General features: G+C 38.8%; 1 protein-coding gene across 1 annotated transcript in view; it reads right to left on the bottom strand.

Moving 5' to 3' along the window:
* LOC105225693 (uncharacterized) overlaps positions 1 to 21,723 on the bottom strand; it is a 253,875-nt gene that overhangs the window by 72,183 nt on the left and 159,969 nt on the right. The window contains exons 5-7 of the mRNA XM_049447157.1: positions 4,107 to 4,314; positions 3,802 to 3,957; positions 648 to 776 (exon numbers count right to left, since the gene is read on the bottom strand). Coding sequence (XP_049303114.1) covers positions 648 to 776; positions 3,802 to 3,957; positions 4,107 to 4,314 — 493 coding nt within the window. The remainder of the gene's footprint in view (positions 1 to 647; positions 777 to 3,801; positions 3,958 to 4,106; positions 4,315 to 21,723) is intronic.

Genomic DNA, 21,723 nt, shown 5'->3' on the forward strand with positions numbered 1-21,723 from the left:
AACAGTCATTGCTAATATTTTGCACAATACTTTTGCACTTTGCAACTCATTGCCGGCGCGGCAGCTACTCGTGCGGCATGAACAACGTGCAATTGTGGCGGCTGCCAAGCATGTTGCACAAATTGTGGTAAAATTGATAGTAGCTAAAACAGCAACAACAAAAAGTGCATGTTAGCAGTTGCAAATTTTGTTGGCCAAAATTGGTTGGGAGGCGCCATATTTGGTGGATGGTGAGTGTTGGTGTGTAGATGGGTGACTATGCGGCAGACAGCATGCTCGTTGGCAAATTATTCACGTATGTATTTAGGTATGTGTGCTTGTATGTGTTGTTGGTTGTTTTTGGCAATTCTAATTTTTGGCAGCCAAATTTAATTAAAATATTTTGCTGGTTTTGACCACTCAATATGCGAGTGGCGCGCTGAAAAAGTTCTTGAGTGCCGTTATAATGCCAGCAATGTGAGATGAGTTTGAAAAACGCAAATAACACCTTTGTTTGTGGTGTGCTGCCTTTTTCAGCATATTTAATGAGTTAAGCGTTGTTGTTGTTCCATTAAAAATTTGTAAAAATATTTAAATCTCCAACAAAATGGATTTGCTTTTGTTTTTTACGCAAACTTCTGTATAAATCAAAATGTATTTTTACTTACATTGCACGCGCAGGTGCACCCGCTTGCTGATGGATGGCGGCACTCCGTTTGATGCGACGCAGAGGTAGGCGGCCATGTGCAGGCGACTCACTTTGGTTATATGCAGCAGCTCGCCATCAACTACGTTAACTGGAAGAGTGTTTTATAAAACAAATTTTTACATTAGATCTGCTGGATTATAAATATTAAAAATATATTTTTGAATAAATGTAATGTTGTTGCATGTGCGAAAGTAATTATTATTTTGGAAAAATATATGCGAACTTAAGTATCAAAATGAATGCGAAAAATAATTTTATGTGCGCTTTATTAAATATACTAAGCCATCAAGTCACCTGAGTCATTCTCTATTGAAATAGGTAACCTTGTCACACAACTCTTTTTGATCGAGTACCTAAACCATAGATATACATACCTAAACATGGAACACCATCACGGAAATCATGCCAACAAAATATCGCCTGAGCAACCAAAAATTGCTTTTATAGATATTTTTGAGATTATTAGAGCCTCAAAACCCATAGTACTGAACCTTCCCTACATGATGCCGACAAACTTCTATGAAGCTACATAACTACCCTGTCAAGTATATTGACTAGCGCTCGTGTAGTAGCGCCTAGGCGACAGTATAGGAAAATTTTCCTTATCTTCGATAACTCGTTGCAAATTATAGACATCTGATTAGCCTACCGCCATTTTTGATACATTTTATATTACCCCAAGATCTCTTAAAATGAAAGTGTATAATATACAGCTTATACCAGCATTGAAGCCCCTCGACCTTCTTAAGCGACATCGCTTCGATCTATGGGTTCTTGAAAAGTTCAAAGAAGATTCGACGTTCTCGTGACAAATTTTCTTCAGCGATTTCTGGTTTAGAGGGCATGTAACAAGCAAAATTTTCACTTTTGGGACGAAGATCTACTTATAGACATGCAAGAGTTGCCATTCCAGCTAGAAGAAAACAAGGGTTTGGTGTAGTTTCTAGAGCGGTAAAATCATCGGTCCCTACTTCTCATAAATGATGCCGGTGCGAACGTAACCGTCAGTAGCGACCGTTTTTGTGCCGCGATAACTGACTTTTAATACCTGAATTTAAAACTCATGATCTCGGCGACATTTGGTTTCAACAAGACGCAGCAAGCCACACAGCGCATCTATCGATGGATTTGTTGATAGAACACCTGATTGAGCAGATAATTTCACATGTTCGGCTAGTCTTTTGGCCTCCAACATTTTCTTTAAAAAGTAGGTAAGCTCAAAATAGATCACCTTCTCTAACTTAAATAATATTTACAATATAGAAATTGATTCGACTCCTCATACGTCGTTTTAATAATTAGTGGGATCCCATTAATTTTTATAACCTCTTTAATTTGTATAGACATTGAGGAAATTAATTGTTCCAAACACTATTTATTAATTTTGTTCTATTATTTCTCTCAAGTGGCTTTTACGCCGCGTTTGCTACGAATTTCCTTTTCCTGAGGTTTTGCTCCAACTAGCTCTAAAAGTGCTCAATCGGGATTGAGATCCGGAGCTATATTTAGCAGATGTATAACATGATAAAGCAATCAAAGCCGCATAAGTGAAAGATCAAAGCAAAAAGACACGTTGATTCCTACACGACCTGAACTCTGCCTCAAATTCCGTGTAATAACTTCGATGTACATCCACCGTACCTTTAATAAATTCCATGCTTTCGAGCCTTGCAAGCCCGATGCAACCCCAAAACATCTCACGTCCTCCTTTTTGTTAGCAGTTCTCAACGTTCTTTTGGGATTGTAAGGATCTTCAGTCTGCCGTCACGTCCATCTGAGCAAAGATATTATATTCAGACCCGTCAGCAAATATTATTCGGCGCCAGTACTCAACAACTCAATTTTTGATATTTTTTTCAAACCGTTAGAATTATATTTTTTCCGACACATGAGCATTTTCTCTCGGCATAAAAGTGTGAATTCCATACTCTGTTATTGATCTGCGAATAGCTTCCATTTGTTTGGCTGAAATTATGATCCGAATTTAAACCTTGATACTTTTTAACTCGGTGGCATGCTAACTTCCTTAGCTTTTATTAGAAGTCTCTGACAACCGAAGTCAGACCTTCATAGAACGACTTCTTTCAACTAAGAAACAACGAAATACAATGAGTTGAACATATTCCATGAAGACTATGCTTTGCTCTCTCATATATCTGGACAACACTGCATCAAGCAATTGAATGACTGCGTAAGCCCTAGTTGTGATCAATATGTATACGACTTCGAACCGATTTTTTTTGTAATTGTAATTCAGAATATATCGGCGGATGCTAGCATAAAAAAAATTGAAGCCTTTTCTCTGTTTTCAAGTGACGTTGAGTCACAAATTATACAGTTTTAGTCCCCTCAATCGAGCTTAAGTAAAAGTATCTTAAAGTGGAATGCAAATAACGAAAAATGTGTTATTAAAAGGCGGTAAATGTTCTATAGTGAGCGGAATAATACTTCAAACATTTTTGTTTTGATTTTGCAAAATGGAAAAATGAGCATCCTCCTCCGACATCCACACATACACCATACTATCACACCACATCAACTCAACCTCCCAACACTGACACGCAACTTCACCATACTCACCATCAGCGCATACAACCCACATTCCACACTACTCACGAGATCATCACATATCGACACCCACATACACGTACACCAACCAACCACATCACACCAAAGGTAAAAAAGGAACAAACAAGGAGATCACACTTCACTTCGCTTTCGACCTCAACAGCGACTTGTACGCCTGTGCGGTAATATCGTTTTCTCGGCCTCTTCGATCGGTACCCATTTTTTCGCAAAGTCTTTGCTCCACGTTCGACAGCAGTTATATAGTACAATATATATATATTATCGCCTATTTAAACCTTTTTTTTTAATGAACCCCATTGGGACATTCCCCATTGTTCAAACCTACGCGTGTGCATATACACTAACGTTTATTTCTTTCGGAAAACTAGTGGTGGTATAAAAGGTGAGTGCGCATAATTTACACAAATCAAATAAAACATTAGAAACAAATCATGGCATTATCCGCTTAATGCAGTCAATTCCCACCAACTTCCTCAATAACAGTAATGTTTTTTCTCATATTTAATGTTGGATCTCGAACTTACCGTGTTCACCGCCGATGAGCATTTCCTCGCCATCTTCGCGCCGCCACATCACATATGGCTCCGGATAACCGCGTGCCTTGCACATAAGTGTCACATTCAGACCTTCACGGACCACCATGTCATTGCTGGTCATGCTTTCAATTATGACGGGAGGTACTGAAAGGATAGAATTTGAATTTGAAGAAAATAATTTTATTTTTGCAATCTGTAATAAATTTGAATATAAAATAATATTCTTCATCAATTGAAACAAATTTTGAAATTAAACCCAAATTTAAAATAGATATTTAAATTTATAAACTTACCCACAACTTGTAGATAGCCCTTTTGTGAGCGCATTGGATCCGTATTCACTTGGCACATGTACCAACCGCGATCGCTCTCCTCCACCTCTTTAATATGCAAATACCAAGAGCGATGATCATTATAACTCAGACTGATGCGATTATTCTGCGAAATGACGTTGTGGTGTATGGAGAGTATTGTCTGTGTGTCCACACGTACCCAAGCGACCTGCAAGAGTTGCCCAGAAGTTACACTTATTATATAATATATTACTTTCATTTATACTATTTAAATGTATAAGAACTTGCTGAGGATGAACATAATTGCATAATACTGGCACACTCAAAATATTAGCGTTTGCCTGTGTGCAACTTCATACACATGCACCTCTCAAAGCATGCTCCACATGCCGCTTGTAATCTAATGAAACCTGACAAATTATCAATGGGTTGCTGTCGTGCTTTGACAAACATTAATCAAAATGTCTTTGCCACATTTCAAAATCCTCATTCAACTACCACAAATTTGTGTTTAAGTGCTGCCATCCTTAATTGTCAATTACTTGTGCGTGTGTGAATTAATACTAGGGTAACTTCTTGGGTAGCGAGATTACGAATATTTTCAAAGAATTTCAAGTGATTAGATTTTATAATTATACTATAAGAAGACTACTTCTTTCTTAGTAATTTTTGTAGCCTTTAATTAGTTTTGCTTTTTAATCGTGGGGGCCAAGCCTTCTCGCATCCCAAATATAATGGATGGAAGGGGATTGGACAGCACTGAATACATGAGTAGCTCACCGTCTGATGACTAAATAGTTACCCAAGGACGCCAATCAAAGGAGTTTTCTCCCTCATGCGATCTTTGCCGCTTAACCGCTGGTTCAACTATCTTCGCGTCCGGTCCTGCATATCGGTTTCGCTCTCGCTCAGCACCTTCTTGGTGGTCTTGAGTGTTTTAGCATGCTGCTCAGCACGCTTATTACCATAGCGTTCCACAATTTTGGACGCCAAGCGGCGGTCTGACTTCAGCTTTCTCGCGAGAGCTGCTCTACTTCTGCCCACAGTAGAGCCTTTAGTACTTCCATTAGAGGTTCCTGTGCTAGTGCTGGCGATTCCGCACGTGTGACGACTACACCTTTCATCACTTCACCTGACGCCGGGATTGCACCGGCTTCCTCCATTCTAATGCCTGATGAGAAGACTCTAACTGGCATCTTGGTCCTGTTGCTGCATTTTACCAGACGTTCTCTGAGGCCTTCCAGAGTTTTAACGGGCGATTGCGACATTAACCCATCATACATTTCTGATGATGCCAGAATGCCACCGCCACCAGCCCAGCTATTCCTGCTCACAAGCCAAATTTCGTCCAGAAGTTGAAAGACCGTGAAGGGCGCAGGTCTTTTAACATCACCCAGAATACATCAGCTTGGAGTCAACCTGCATTACATCCCTAATTGCAAGTTGCAAGAGTATAAAATGTTTGGTTGCACCCGAACTTAGCCCTTCCTTGCTTGTTAGCTTTTGCCACCGTCGCGTGCATACTCGGGGACATGTTACGTCGTTAACTGGATTACCTAAAGGACCTTACATACAATCACCAGTCATATGGAGTAAAGTTAGCTAGATGTTCGAAAATCCTGATATTAGTTACATGACGCTACAACGTCACCCAGAAGTGAAATCTTTATATTAGGTACATATATGGTGGCTCAGGGAAGTATTTACCCGATTTAATCCATTTCTGATACACGGGGATTCTATTTTTAGGAAGGATTTCAATTGTTTATCTTACGCATTGACCAATATTTTCGGTAAAAAGTCAACTAAAGGTACTGGTCCACATATTCGGCACCTAGGGGTTGAATAACAGTTTTGGTTCGACTTGGAACATTTTTGATAATAAGGTGGCGTTTTCTAAAGCCATTATTCCATCATAGCTATATCCTGTTACTTTAATTTTTTTTTTTTTATGTGTGCACTGAAGTGAAAGAATCAAATGGAATTTAAAATTGTGCTATATGTGAAGTAGGTGTGGTTTTTGCCGATTTCGCTCAATTTTTATAGTACATAAGAATCTCTGAATAATGTTATATCTTGAATTTGGTTAAAATCGGTCAATTGGGTCCCAAGATATGTGGTTTTACCTAAAAGTGGCCGGTGTCATCCTCATCCCCCAAGTTTTCACCCGGTTCCCATAGAGCTTTCTATGTACATTAAAGCAAAGTCGGCCAAGCCCACTTTTTCAAAATTTTTAGATCACAGGTAACTCCTACTACTGTAATCTTCTATACAGTTCTATATCTTAGTTTTGTAATTAGTTAAGATAATTTATATGTTTTCCTTTAATAGCGTTTTGTGAGCGTCGCACTAGTCTGATTACGCCCATTTACGCACTCCGCCTTACTTTCTTGCCAAGGAACATGTGTACCAAATTTTCATCAAGATATCTTCATTTGTAATCAAGTTACAGCATGTATGATCGTACGGAAGGGACTGACTGATTACATATATGCTTAGAACCCTATATCTATCTCGTTTAGTTTTAGGTGATACATTCAATCGCTAGGTGAACAAAACTATTGTATTCTGTAGCAACACGTCGCATTGTATACAAGGTCGCTAATACAAATACATTGAAATAGTTCCATCACCTCAGTTGGTTCACAGTAATCACAATCATCTGTATCATCGTTATTTGTTTTGGATTAAATGAAATTTTATGCAACCTCATTACTTGTTTAATCTAAACATGTTACAGTACCATTCTTCAGTTCATCTAAGCACTGCACCTTTCGAGAACTTACGCTTTCTTTCTTGTTGAAATATATTGAAGTAAATTATGTTTGTTAAAATATATTAACAGATATCATTGTGTATTTTTTAATTAATTTTTACAGGAAAAATTATTAAATAGTTACTTGAGATATAATAAAATGCAATTGAAGAGTTTGTGCGATCGCCATTGCTTGATAAGTAGGTTGGCCAAGATTATCTCCATTTTTCTCTTATTTAGTAGCGACAATTTGAATAACTCTTTCAGTCACAAAAGAATCGAAAGATTTCACTAAGTAGCTGCAATTATATGGAACATATTTGTATTTTCGTATATATATATATGTATGTGTATATTTTTGTGCTAAATCTTACCAGTCTGCAAACAATTGCTTGACCACAAACCAACTGTGTGTCAAATTTAAACAATTTCCTCACGCAAACGATTCACCTCCTCAACTTGTCTCATAACATACATTCTGCTGTTAGTTTTTAGCATAATGGAACTCCTCTCTACACCTACTTTATGTGGCATGGCGTAGCGTAATTTGTCCCAAAATCTGACGTCTTGCCAATCCAGATATGTATTCATATCCAAATATGCCTTCAGTTCTCTGTCCAGAAACTCACTTTTCGAGATTTCTCCATATTTAATCATTATTATGCGCGCACGACCCTCATTCAACGAGCACTGATGGGCTGTGCGGAACTCCATGCGCGCCCAATCCGACTCGATGAAGTGCTGCGAGAGCACAATGATCGTACGACGCGACTGTTCCACCGATTCAATGATTTGTTCAGGTATATAAGCGCCAGCCAGCCAATTGCGTTCGTGCGTGCATACACGAAATGGTGGTTCGCACTGTTCGAGTTGCGGCAGTAATGTATGGTTGACGAAGTCTGCATCCTGGTGTGCATATGAAATAAATGCATCGAATGTTTTATGCTTGTCCAGCTCACATTCGCGTATACAATATCTCAATATGTTGTGGCTATATAACCAGACTTTCACTTCTAATTTATATTTATAGAAGAGTACGATAATGGAAAGTAAAATAATAATGGTTAACGCTACACTAAACAAAGTTGCAATCAAGTACTGATTATATTCAACATTAACAGGAGTTGGACACAATTCTCCCACATTTCCAATTAGGAATGTATCGTTCGGCTTATTAACACAGAGTAATTGGTCGGCATCAGGTATGCGTGTCCGATGTGTACGTATGGTGTACAGCAATTGCAGCGTGGAACAATTGCAAATCCAAGGATTTTCACTTAGGTATAGAAATTGTAGTTGTGTGCTGTCATTAAGGTATGTACGTAAAAAATCATCATTTAAAGATTTTAAACGATTATTTCGTAAATCCAAAACCGTCAAATTGTTTGGCAGTTGACTGATATTTAAGCTCGTGATTTTATTGAACGACGCGTTGAGTTGCGAGACGTTACCATAGCCGAAGGTGGTGTTTAGCGGCAATACAATGAAATTATTATTGCTAATATCGAGTACCGAACTGTTGAGGCCAACTTGCTCGGGACGTGGGAGCTTTTCGATATGTTGCGCACCCTTGCAATTGATGTGCAGGAATTCAAATTGTGTGTAACAATTGCATTCGCTGGGGCACATTACTGGTTCCCAAGCACACAGTTCTTTACGTTCCAGCTGTGCGAGATCTTTTACTAATTTGGTTGACGTCTGAACGCACTGTAAACCATTAAACAGCGAACGATAGTTTACATTGTAAATCCAAGCCAATTTACAATCGCACACGATCGGATTACCAGTGATTTTGATTTCGGGCACACAATCGTCAGTCTTTTGTAAAGCAAAAATATTTTCAATCAGATTGTGCTCTAGGTTTATTTCAAAAGGGCATGTTAGCCAATCCAAAGTGAATTCGCGCAAACGATTGCCACTGAAATTGATGACTGTTGAGTTAAACTTGCCACCTTCGTAATTTTCTGGTTGCAACTTGCTAATATAATTAAGACCGTCGGCTAAAGCCAAACTCATGCTGTATCGAAATATTGCCAGTAACCGCGGTGTTCTATTGACCGAAGTCTCGGTGCTCCAAATTGTTTGCAGTTGGTTCTGGCTCACGTCTAACCTATGTAGATAATGCAGCGGTTTTAGATTTTCAATAAGATTTGTGGTGTCGTGCAGTTGATTGCCACTAAGTTTCAACTGCCATAGCCAAGGCGTGTGATCAAAAAGATTTGGCGGTAAATATGTCAATAAATTGTGACTCAGATCGAGTATGAAAAGTTGACGCTGATATGCAAACAGATTTTCGGGCAATTTTCGGATTTCATTACGACTCAAATTCAGACAATTCAATTGCGTTAGCGCTGCAAAGATATTTTCGTCCAACATTTTCATATTATTACCGACTAAGTCAAGCTGTCTGAGCGTAGTAAAGTTTTCAAAGTATGTTTGCCTCAAGTTTTGCAGCGTTAAGTACTGATTTCTTAGGCCTTGTACGCTAAGCGTAAGAGTTTCCAGTAGATTCTGCTTATAAACTATGTCATGTGGTATGCTTATAATATCTGCTTCCCGTACTTTATTACGATTTGTTTTAATAAACAATTGTAGGTGTAGCACATTCATGGGTTCAGCCATATATACCACTGGTTCTGCAGCAAGGTCAATGTTATGCACTACTGTTACTTTATTCAGCTCAAACATTTTTATTAGTATTTCCCGCACATTGTCATTCATATAGATTTCGTGTGCAAAATTCTTGCAATCTGTCACTTTGAAATAACGTGTTTTAAGTAAAGTTGCCTGAAATTTACGCTCGAGTAGAAAATTGATATTAGTTTCTGTGACTTTGGTACACAATACAATCAGAATCCGTAAGATTGTAGAAAATTCGATGTAAATATAGTTGAGTCCGTCTAAAATTGTACAACGGAAATTGCCATCACCATGGCACTCACAATTAGTCTTGTTATCGCTATAGCAATCGGGTGACCAAGTGGAGACTGGTTCAACAGTAGTTTTGCTTAACGTCATTTCGGTATTTTGCGCCAACAGAAATTTGTTGTTTATGATCAGTTGACTTAGTATATAGGTGAGTATTACACACAAATTGCGTACTTTTAGTTTGTTCATTTTTATTAATTTGCTATTATTGTTTTTATATTTCCTCCACAATAAATCGGATTTGCAGACCAACTCACTTACACTTACTGAAATACTAAAATATAATATTGAATTGGGACGTTGTAATAAACTTAAATCGTGTTTTAATTCCTTATCAAGCAAAATATTTGTGAAAACCGCAAACTCTCTTAGCAAACGCCATTGTGCGATAATTTCTTTGTTGTTTTAGTAATATAAGAAAAACAAACTTTTTCCATAAGAATTTAATCTTTCGTAAGCTGACTAAATCTTTAGCCAGGCATTTGGACATTTGGGGTTAAAAACTTGTGGTTAAAACTTGTGGTTAAAAACTTGTGTTTAAAAACTTTTTAAAAAGTTTCCGTGAACGGGTTTAAGCTACATTAACCGGCGGTCAAATCGCTAAAAATTAAAATAGCGGGTTAATTAGAATGATTTTAATATAATACAAATATTTGAGATATAAAGCAAGAATGTTATAAGTTAACTAGAAAACGTTGTTTTGCAATAAATGTTATTTTTAGAAAATATTCATTTATAAAGTCAAAATTTCAGAAGATCAGCCATATGCGCTTTTGCAATTTGTTCTCTATTTTTGTTCGTCTGAATACTCTCGCAATATGTTGCTACAAATTATTATAGTTTTGTTCACCTAACGGTTGTACGTTTCACACCTAAAACTTAGCGATATAGATATAGGATTATATATAATACTAGCAAACCCGGCGAACTCCGTTTCGCCACCAGATGGCTTCGTTTTATGTAACATTAATATCGGTATTCTGCGAATTCTGCGCAAGGCGAACTGGAAATTGCAAACGTTTGAAGTCAAACGGAAGATCAGTCGGAATCATTGGCATTCGAGGAATACATACATACTCATACTTTGGCTTAAATATAGGCAAAGATTAAGCTAATCCTTGCCAAATCGGTTTGTTTACTTTGCATACTCGCTTCCAGGACCAAATTGAAAAGGAATTATGATATGAGATATATTGGGTGTTTTTTTTTTGAACTATTAGTTTTTTTAAATCCCGTCACTAAATTTCCTTGAAAATACCCTAAAAAAATTCCCTGAAAATTTTAGCCCTTAATATTAACATTAAGAACTGGACCAAAGCACGTTTTCCATTGAAAATATGTATACTACAATCTTGATTTTTTATCTTTAAATTCTTACAGCTCAGAGGTATTTTATGGCATCGCTTTGACTTTAGAAGCATATTTCTCAGAATTGTTCACGCTACAAAAGTGCCCAGTGCAACAAGGTCGTAACTCACACCGGCGAGGTAGTACGGGGCTCTAAACCTGATTTTCCATGAAATTCGCATTTTTTTGTATATATCTCGCAAATGAAAAGAGCTATAGAAAAAATGTTCATGACAGACTTGTAGGAAATTTTATTTGCTACAATAAAGTTCCAAGGTCAAAAGCGCTATCATTACTCTTCTTCTTCTTTACTGGCGTAGACACCGCTTACGCGATTATAGCCGAGTCAACAATAGCGCGCCAGTCGTTTCTTCTCTTCGCTACGTTTCGCCAATTGGATATTCCAAGCAAACCCAGGTCCTTCTCCACTTGGTCCTTCCAACGGAGTGGATGTCTTCCTCTTCCTCTGCTTCCCCCGGCGGGTACTGCGTCGAATACTTTCAGAGCTGGAGTGTTTTCGTCCATTCGGACAACATGACCCAGCCAGCATAGCCGCTGTCTTTTAATTCGCTGAACTATGTCAATGTCGTCGTATATCTCGTACAGCTCATCGTTCCATTGAATGCGATATTCGCCGTGGCCAACGCGCAAAGGACCATAAATCTTTCGCAGAACTTTTCTCTCGAAAACTCGCAACGTCGACTCATCGGTTGTTGTCATCGTCCAAGCCTCTGCACCATATAGCAGGACGGGAATTATGAGCGACTTATAGAGTTTGGTTTTTGTTCGTCGAGAGAGGACTTTACTTTTCAATTGCCTACTCAGTCCGAAGTAGCACCTGTTGGCAAGAGTAATCCTGCGTTGGATTTCTAGGCTGACATTGTTGGTGGTGTTAATACTGGTTCCTAAATAGACGAAATTATCTACAACTTCAAAGTTATGACTGTCAACAGTGACGTGGGAGCCAAGTCGCGGGTGCGACGATTTGATGACAGGAGATATTTCGTCTTGCCCTCGTTCACTGCCAGACCCATTCCTTGTCCAGTCTGGAAAAAGCAGAACTAACGTCGCGGGTGTTGAGACCGATAATATCAATATCATCGACATACGCCAGCAGCTGTACACTCTTATAAAATATTGTACTGTTCAATTAAGTTCTGCAGCTCGAATAATTTTCTCCAGCAGCAGATTGAAGAAGTCGCACGATAGGAAGTCGCCTTGTCTGAAACCTCGTTCGGTATCGAACGGCTCGGAGAGGTCCTTCCCGATCCTGGCGGAGCTTTTTGTGCTGCTCAACGTCAGTTTACACAGCCGTATTAGTTTGGCGCGGATACCAAATTCAGACTTCGCGGCATAAAGGCAGCTACTTTTCGTACTGTCGAATGCAGCTTTGAAATCGACGAAGAGGTGGTGTGTGTCGATTCTCCTTTCACGGGTCTTTTACAAGATTTGAAGCATCATGATGTCTGGTCGGTTGTTGATTTTTCAGGTCTGAAGCTACACTGATAAGGTCCAATTAGTTTGTTGACGGTGGGCTTTAATCTTTCACACAATACGCTCGATAGAACCTTGTACGCGATATTAAGGAGGCTAATCCCACGGTAGTTGGCGCAGATTGTGGGGTCTCCTTTTTTATGGATTGGGCATAGCACACTTAAATTTCCAATCGTTGGGCATGCTTTCATCCGACCATATTTTACAAAGAATCTGATGCATGCTCCCTATCAGTTCTTCGGCACCGTGTTTGAATAGCTCGGCCGGCAATCCATCGGCCCCTGCCGCTTTGTTGTTTTTCAGGCTTCTTTATGATCGGGCAATGGAACGTCTGCTTCATCGTCATCAATTGGGGAATCGGGTTAATATTCTCCTAGTGTTATGCTTTTACTGTCATTCAGTAGGCTGGAAAAGTATTCCCTCTATATTTTTAGTATGCTCTGGGCATCGGTGGCTAGATCACCTCGGGGGTTCTACAGGAGTATGCTCCGGTCTTGAAACCTTCTGTAAACCGCCGCATTTATTCGTAGAATTTTCGAGCATTACCCCTGTCGGCCAGCTTATCAAGCTGTTCGTACTCACGCATTTCGGCCTCTTTCTTCTTCTGTCTGCAAATGCGTCTCGCTTCCCTCTTCAACTCTCGGTATCTACCCCATCCCGCACGTGTTGTGGTCGATCGTAACGTTGCGAGGTAGGCAGCCTGTTTTCTCTCCGCTGCGACACGGCACTCGTCGTCGCACCAGCTGTTCTTTTGCACTTTCCGAAAACCAATGGTTTCGGTTGCAGCTCTACGTAAGGAGTTTGAAACGGAGTCTCTCTCCCACCACGAATACAACACCAAACTTGCGCTCCTTTACGAGTATATGGCCACTGTAGTAGATGTCACAAGGACCTACTCGTCTCTGTCCTTGTCCGTCCATCGCATTTCTTGTACGGCGCTGATGTAAGCCTTTATTTTCACGAGGGCATCAACCAGTTGGGCAGCGGCACCTTCCCAATTAAGGGACCGGACATTCCAGGTGCATGCTCTCAATTCGTAGTCTTTATTTCGTTTGCCATGGTCGTCATCAAAAGAGATCCTCTCATCCGAGGCTGATTGTCAATTTTCATTGGGGGTGTTTTTTTTACGTGGCGGGTCCAAACCCAGCGCACAACCCCATGCAGGGGATGTTTCGCCTTCTCACTTTAGCTCGCCTTCAAACGGATGTTCTTAGGCTACCCAGAGGATACTTGGTCAAAGACCGGAAGTCGTGAGCTGCTTGAGCCATATGTAAAAGAATCGTTTCTGGCCACTTGCAAGTGAATGGCGATCAGAGATCTTTCCTCACTTGCGTGAACTTCTACACATGACTCCATCCTCCGCTATCATTAATACTTCTCGAGATATTTGGCTTTCAATAATACCTAACCTAAAGTCAAAGTCAATGGATTGAGATGTAATAAAATTCAATTTCCCGTGGTGACTGTGCCATGTGACCATGGCCATGCATATTCCAAGATTATTTAATTCGACAAATATTTAAGCTGATAAGAAATAAAAAAAGTAATGCTTCATTAATATTTTGTGAACATTTTATTTTGATTTCAAGCACCAATATATCCAGTTGCCTGCCCTAGTGCCAATGTGTTTAAATATTCTGTTTGTCACGCGCAATCGTACCTCAAATGATGCATGTTACTCATACGACATGTGTGCACTTATGTAGTGAGAGACATGTACATACATACATATATATGTATATAGTAAGTATGTAAGTACATACGCTCTATTAGCAACTATCTCCCGCACTTACGCCTGTGCTGGAAACATTTAATCGACAGCTGCTAATTTATGCATTCAATGAGGCACTACAAATTGTTGAAACTGAATTGTTGCTGTTCAAAAACTTTGTTAGTGGGGGAAATTAGTGCAAATTTGTGATTATGATATGGGAAAACGATTCACTAGCTACACATATGAACAATTAATTATCGTGTTTAATAAGCTTATACATGGTATACTATATATATATGTATATATACATACATCTAGAGTAAAAATTTTCTAAGAAAGCGGCTAGGTTAGAGTGTATTTCAAAAGAATTTTTTTAATATTTCTCCTTGTTGAATTCGCTGTTAAAAATGGCAAGCACATCGCTAAGGCTTAACGTAAATGCAAAACCATTTAATTATTATTTTTTTTTTTGTATTATCTGAAAGATATACTCATTTGGATTCTCCAGACAGATCAGACTTTTCTGGTCAGCGGAAATCTAAATATTTTCTCAGCCAAGAATATTGTTACGAAGGTTCGTTCAATGTAATTTGTAATTTGTTTATTAACCGATGGAACAAAATGTTTAGGGTTCTTCCTTGACAACCACTGCAAAGAAGGTATTTTCAAACAAAATATTCTTAAATCTGTCTTCAAGTCGAAGAACGGTTATTTAGAAAGTGCCAAGTAGACTGACGCTTTCAATATATAGGCTGTTAGCTTGGTGAGAAGCTCACTGAACTTAATTTGAGGCACCGAAAATTTCGGTATAAGAGCTGATGAATGAACCAGGAAAAAGCATACCATACAGTGACTTAAGTGTAGTGTAATAGCTCTTCGTGGGTTACATGCGGATTTTCAGAGCGTAAATTTTGCTTTTTTCTTTCCCTGTTAAGATGGAAATGGGCCTCATCACTCATGATTATTTTTGATGAAAAATCATCTTCCTCTTGGTGGTGATTAAGGATGGCTTGAGCGTATGGTAGACGCGATTGGCGGTCAGCAGCTAACAGCTGATGCACCGTCTAGACCTTGTACGGAAACATGTTCAAATCTTGTACAAAAATTCGCTGTAAACACCATCGACTGATATCCATTTGCGTGGCTCGTCGTTTGGTCTATGCCGACGGCGCTTCCATGACATCCTCGGCAACAGCAGCAATATTCTCTGCAGAACGGTTACTCCAGAGTCTGACACGCCTGACAACATCTCGTGTTCGAGATAAGCGGCTAAACGTCGCAGTGTTTCACCAGTAGGCGTCGGACGGCCAGGAAATCTGCGACGAAATTCACGTTGTGCCAAAGTCACCGACCGATTATTGGTCAAATAAATAGTCACCAATAACCCGCGTTCTGGAGCAGTGTAGCGTACCATTGTTTATTTACGTGTATTTCGCATGTGTTTACTACACAAATGTCAAAATAGAACTGACATTAGAGGTCAATTGCAAAATTTATAGCATCTTCTGATAGGAGGATTACTTTTGCGTATGACACATCTGATGAGGCGGCACTGTAGTTTTCCACATAGGCCTTAATTGAGCAATTAAGCGATTTTTGCTCGATTAAAGCCGTAATTTATACTACATTAATTCTTAATCGAATTCAAATGGAGTTGAAACTGGAATACAACTCTGCATGTTGTCTTCCACAATGTACATTTGGTTGGGTCTAACTCTGTCGCTTGTTATCCAGGCTGTAAATTTGGTTCTGTGCATTGATGAAATAACAATCAGCTGATAAATTTTAATCATTAGAAAAAATTGAAGAAATCGAAGAACACAAGCAAAGCGAACAGCTGACTGTTAATCGAACCTATCGTTGATCGAGTAACCGGCTGTGCGTAAGGCAATTACATAGATGCTATACATATATATTTCTGGACTAGGCAACACTAAGTGTTGCCAGGTGCAATCTGACATTTCCATTGGAAAGTTTGACATTTTTTTAGCATAACATCACTCAGAACGTTTTGTCATTTAATCGTGAATTGTTTTATTTACAGGGAATTAAAAAATTCATCTCGGCCAAAAAATGGAATTAACTCGTGAACATTTTCGTGCAATCATTTTTTCACAACTTTCGACGTGGATTATCACGACAAGAGTGCACCGATGAACTAAAATCTTTGTATGGCTATGAAGCACCATCCTATAGCACTGTGAAAAACTGTTACAACAAATTCAATCGTGGCCGACGCTCGCTCAAAGACGAATTCCGTGAAGGTCGTCCAAAAACAGCCGTTGTGCCAGAAAACATCGATGCCGTACGTGAACTGATAATGCAAGACCGTCATGTAACATACCTTCAGATAGAGGCATGCCTATGCATTTCTCCCACCAGCATACATTCGATATTGCATGACAATTGATTTTGACAATCGCAAAAGGCTCGTGTGGATTGGTGTAAAGAAATGCTGAAAAAATACGATCGCGGTGCTTCAAAAGACATTTATAAGATCGTCACAGGTGACGAATTATTGATCTATGCATATGAGCCTGAAACAAAACAGCAATCGACCGTGTGGGTCTTCCAAGACGAGCCAAATCCAACGAAAAAAAAAAAAAACATTTTTGTTGATAAATATTCCTATTTTCATTATTAGCCCAGAAATATATATAGCAGCCCTCGTATAATCTTAATATACAAAATTAATTATTTGCGTGATAAAGATCTTAGACGTATCCTAGAGAATAGTTTTCAAGAAAAAGATTTATCGCATCTTAGCGCATTAGCAACAACGAATGCCACAGTCGATGGAATGTTGAGCTGTACGAGATATGCGGCGACAAGACAGCGGCCACGCTGAAAGTACTTATTCGATTCAGTACGCGCCGGTGGAAGCAGATGAAGAAGAAGACTACATACTTTGTAGAAATTGGAAAGAGGTTGTAGGTATCGCATTAAAGAAGTAGAAGTAGTGCTGTTAAAACAAGTGGTTATGGTTGCTCGAAAACCTAATTTAGAGTGTCGCATTGCACGATCGTTTTGTTAGGCCTTTTTTTGTATCTATTGTGATTAGTTCTGTGGGTTAGCTTCACGGATTCTGGTGTGAAATACCTTAGTGAAATACAGATAAATAGGTGGTCATCTTCTTTAAGCACAAATAATTAGTATACTTATTAATTTTTAATAATATCGGAACAGATAATATAAAAGCTTTGTTCACATAATGGTTATTTGTAACATCTTATACTAATCCAAGATAGATAAAGAGCTGTATATAGCGAGTGCTCCAGGTAGAGGTGTTTTTTTAACTTTTTTTGACAGATCGAGTCGTGTCAAGCTATCATGCTATTTTTATTTAGTATGTTTGGCTGTTCATCATGGAAAGATTTACGCCCAAGCAATGTTAGGATTATTGGATAATATTCGACCGAATAGATCACGCAGTGCAAAAAATATAACAGTCGTAGCTGAAAGTGTATACGAAGATCATAAAAAGTCGATTTGGCGAGATTCGCAGCAACTCGGACTCACGTATGGAACGACTGGTAGCATTTTACATCGAGATCTTATAAAATACAGCTTGCGCAAGAACTAAAGCAACTCGATCTTCCCAAGCGGTATCGCTTCGCTCTATGGGCTCTATGGTTATAAGAAGATTCGATGTTTTCGAGCCAAATTTTGTTGAGCGTTCAGACATATTTCTGGCTCAATAGGTATGTGACTAAGTAAAAATGACGCATTCGGGACAAAGAGCAACTTGAAGAGACTCAAGAGCTGTCATTTCATGTAGAAAAAACAACGGTTTCGTTTGGTTTGTGAGTCAGTACAATCATCGGCCCAAATTTCCTCAAATATGATGCCGGTGAGAACGTAACAATAAATGGAGGACCGTTAATGCACCATCATAACCGACTATTTGATGGCTGAGGGTCCTGATCTCGGCGACATTTGGTTTTAACAAGATGGCGCCCCTTTCCACACGTCCCATCAATCAATGGATTTATTGACAGAACACTTCCGTGAGCAGATAATTTTACGTTTTGGAATGGTCAATCGACCGGCGTTTGATATTACCCCTTCGGACTTTTTGCTATGAGAATGTGTAAGGTCTAACGGGTATGCGCACAATCCTGCTTCCATTTAGGGCTTGGAGCAAAATATCACGCGTATCATTCGCCATTTACCAGTCCAAATGCTCGAACGAGCCTACGAAAATTGGACTCAACGAATGAACAATCTGAAACAAAGCCGCGGCCGGCAAGAGATAATTTTCAAAAAATAAATGCCAATAAATGTTAGTAAATATTCCCGATTTCTGTTTTTTAAGTTTTTGCTTTAAAAAAGTAGGGAACCTTGAAATGGATCACCCTATATATAAATGATCAGAATAACGAGACGAGTTGAATTCCGAGTGACTGTATGTCTGTCCGTACCACATATCTTCAGTAAAAATTGAGACATCCTTATAAAGCTTGGTACACATGACCCATGTTACCCAGACAACGTTGGTATTCAAGAGATTCGAAACCACAAAACTGTAGTTTGGTACTATGCCTTAACCCATTAAACGCGAAAGCTAAATAGCAAAGATAGAGGAACCAAACTTTGTGTGGATACTATTAGGGTTGATATGTACACAAAACTACAAACAAAAGTTTCGACCCCTATCCGGGGGGTCTGCACGACCCGTGACATATATGTAACGCTTGCGTGTTTCTGTTACGTAATACAATGTTTGATACTAACATGTAAATAAACACTTCCATTAGATTTAATTCATCAATTTTATTATTTTAATTATAAAGTTTACAAAAAGAAAACGAAACAAGTACAAACGTATGAAAATTCATCAATTTTTGGTTGAGAAAGAAACCTCAAACTGGTCTAAAGTGAAAGTTGTAGAAACAATCCACACACAAACCTACGTCACACTTTACACATTTGGTGTTTATTGATCGCTGGCAGTTGTTTCCAGCACAGCGTCTCCTGGTAGGATTTCTAACTATGAAAAGGCCAATTAGGTCATATCTAGCATCAAGCTCAATTTGCGAATCCGGACGTCTAAATCCCCATGGTCCTTGGACTTGTCCATAAGTACGACAAAAGTGATTGGCAATGGTTCTTCTAAACTGTAGCTGGGTTAGCCCGTGTCCGCCTTTTCTATGTAAGAGCCAAGCATTTTGAATGGAGACATCAACCAACCAGGTAAAAATTGAGAACCACCACTTCTTCCCTCTAGCTCCAATCCTGTAAGCGTTAACGTTTTGGTCCATACGGTCTGTTCCGCCCATATTCTTATTATACATTACGATAGCATTGGGGACCCTGTTCTGCCCTAGAGTATCTTCCAGTTGTCCCTACCGGTTCCTTCCCAAATAAAGTTGATGCAACGGAAACTACTGCATTGTCTACCCATTTCGTGACTGTAATATCGCATTCAGAAATCCGGGAACTAGCCATATAACCACGTTCCTTTTTTCAACTTATCCTTCAGTGGCAAAGGGCAAGAGATTGGTATTGAATTTTGCCGAATTGTTCCAGTTCCCTCATGTCCTATTTTTTTTAATACAACCAAAACAGGTATTGAAATGAAGAGATTATCGAAAAAGAATTGAAATGGAAGTGGCTTCCACGTTTCATCGAACTCATCGATCATTGAAAACAGCGGAGCAGCGTTCTTTCCATAGTTTGCAGCGTACTCTTCTTTCGTCCTAGGGTTTTTTCCCTGATACATCTCGAAGTTTAGAAGATAACCGGAAGGCGTATTTAGACACCACATTTTATAACCAAATCTCAACGGTTTGTCTCTAATAAATTGTTTACAACCGTGCCTGCCATAGTATTCCACCATTGATTCACCGTAGGACAAATTCCGCTCTGGATGAAAATTTGTAACAAAATTCGCTTTCAAAGCATCAGTTAGGGGTCTCAATTTCCATATTTTATCCGATAAATCTGTCTTTCCGGGGTCAATAAAGTATAGATTTCCAAAAATAGTTCGAAAACGATCACGCCTCATCGAGTCAATAATCACAAGATTTTGAATATCTTTGTCAACGCTCCAATATGCTTCTTTGTTTGGAGAATAGGTACATATATCCACTTATTATCAGAATTCCTAAAAATACTTTCATTTCTCCAACTGTAATATTTGGGTTTCCATTATTATTTAAGAGTGAATATCTGTTTGACTCGTCACACAGCACTTGCAAAAATTCATCATCAAAAAACTTTTGGAATTGCTCATATGGCCCTAGGTTGCTGCAGTCACTGTAATTACCCTCAGGGAAAATTGGAGATCTAGGTTTGATATTATCATCGACCCACGTAAAGGATGGTTTGGCTCTCTTAGCCTTACTATGTGACTGACCTTCAGTTATCTTACGACGACTAGAACTGGTTTGTTCCCTAGGCTTTTTAGTTGAACGCGATGTACTCGGCTTTTCGGATGCTTGCACAGAAGCAAATGATTCCTCCAAAAGGTTTACTACTAACTCTGAGATAGAATGATTCAAGCAGCCTAAAATTACAGCGTCCATATCAAAGTCAGGGTTCTCTTCAAAGTCTTTATTTTTTCTTGTAACAATTTCACAATCCTCGACAAGCTGTGTATGTGACAAGTTTTCCAAAGTACCGCCGTCTTCATCTGCCGAATCATCACCTGAAAGAGCACCCGCGTCAGGAGCCTCTATATATAGCTTCCACTTCTTCTTCTTCATTATTTGTCAATTCGTCCAAAACTGCTCAAACTTCTCCAAGAGTTAGTTTTGCCCTAATAACGAAAGAACACGCACATAAATATGTATATTATATATAGTTATACAATTCATAAGGTGAACCCGCGAACGTGACATATACATATGTCACAGCTACACAAGATGAAAAAAAACCTACAAATACAGTCATTTTCATTTTTTTTTATTAGCATAAAATTTCAAACACTATCAAAATATACAAAACACTCTTTTCACATAAATCGGTGACACTTTATTAAAAATCGTACTTACCGACAACGTGTTCCCATTTCGACAGTTTTTTTAGGTGTATGAAATCGGCTTCGTGTTCACTGCGCTACTAATTTTGCTACACTAAACGGAAGGGCAAAATATAGCGCACGCTTATTCTTTGATTTGTTCACTTCAATTCTAATTTATAATTTGGAACATTTAAAAAAGCAAAAATACGCAAAGTCGTAGATTTATGTGAAATATCGGAGCGTTACGTATATGTAATACTAGCGTTTAATGAGTTAAAGTGTAGAGAGGCATCTGATGTTTGAAAGTTTTAAAGAAGTGGGTATGATCTTGTTTTAGTTATTTGGTTTACCGAAATTTTCTAACTAAATTTCTGCAATTTTAAACTTTCTGAGATTATAAGTATTATTATTATTA

Source organism: Bactrocera dorsalis, chromosome 1 (assembly GCF_023373825.1).
Source record: "Bactrocera dorsalis isolate Fly_Bdor chromosome 1, ASM2337382v1, whole genome shotgun sequence".
NCBI classification, from domain to species: Eukaryota; Metazoa; Arthropoda; class Insecta; order Diptera; family Tephritidae; genus Bactrocera; species Bactrocera dorsalis.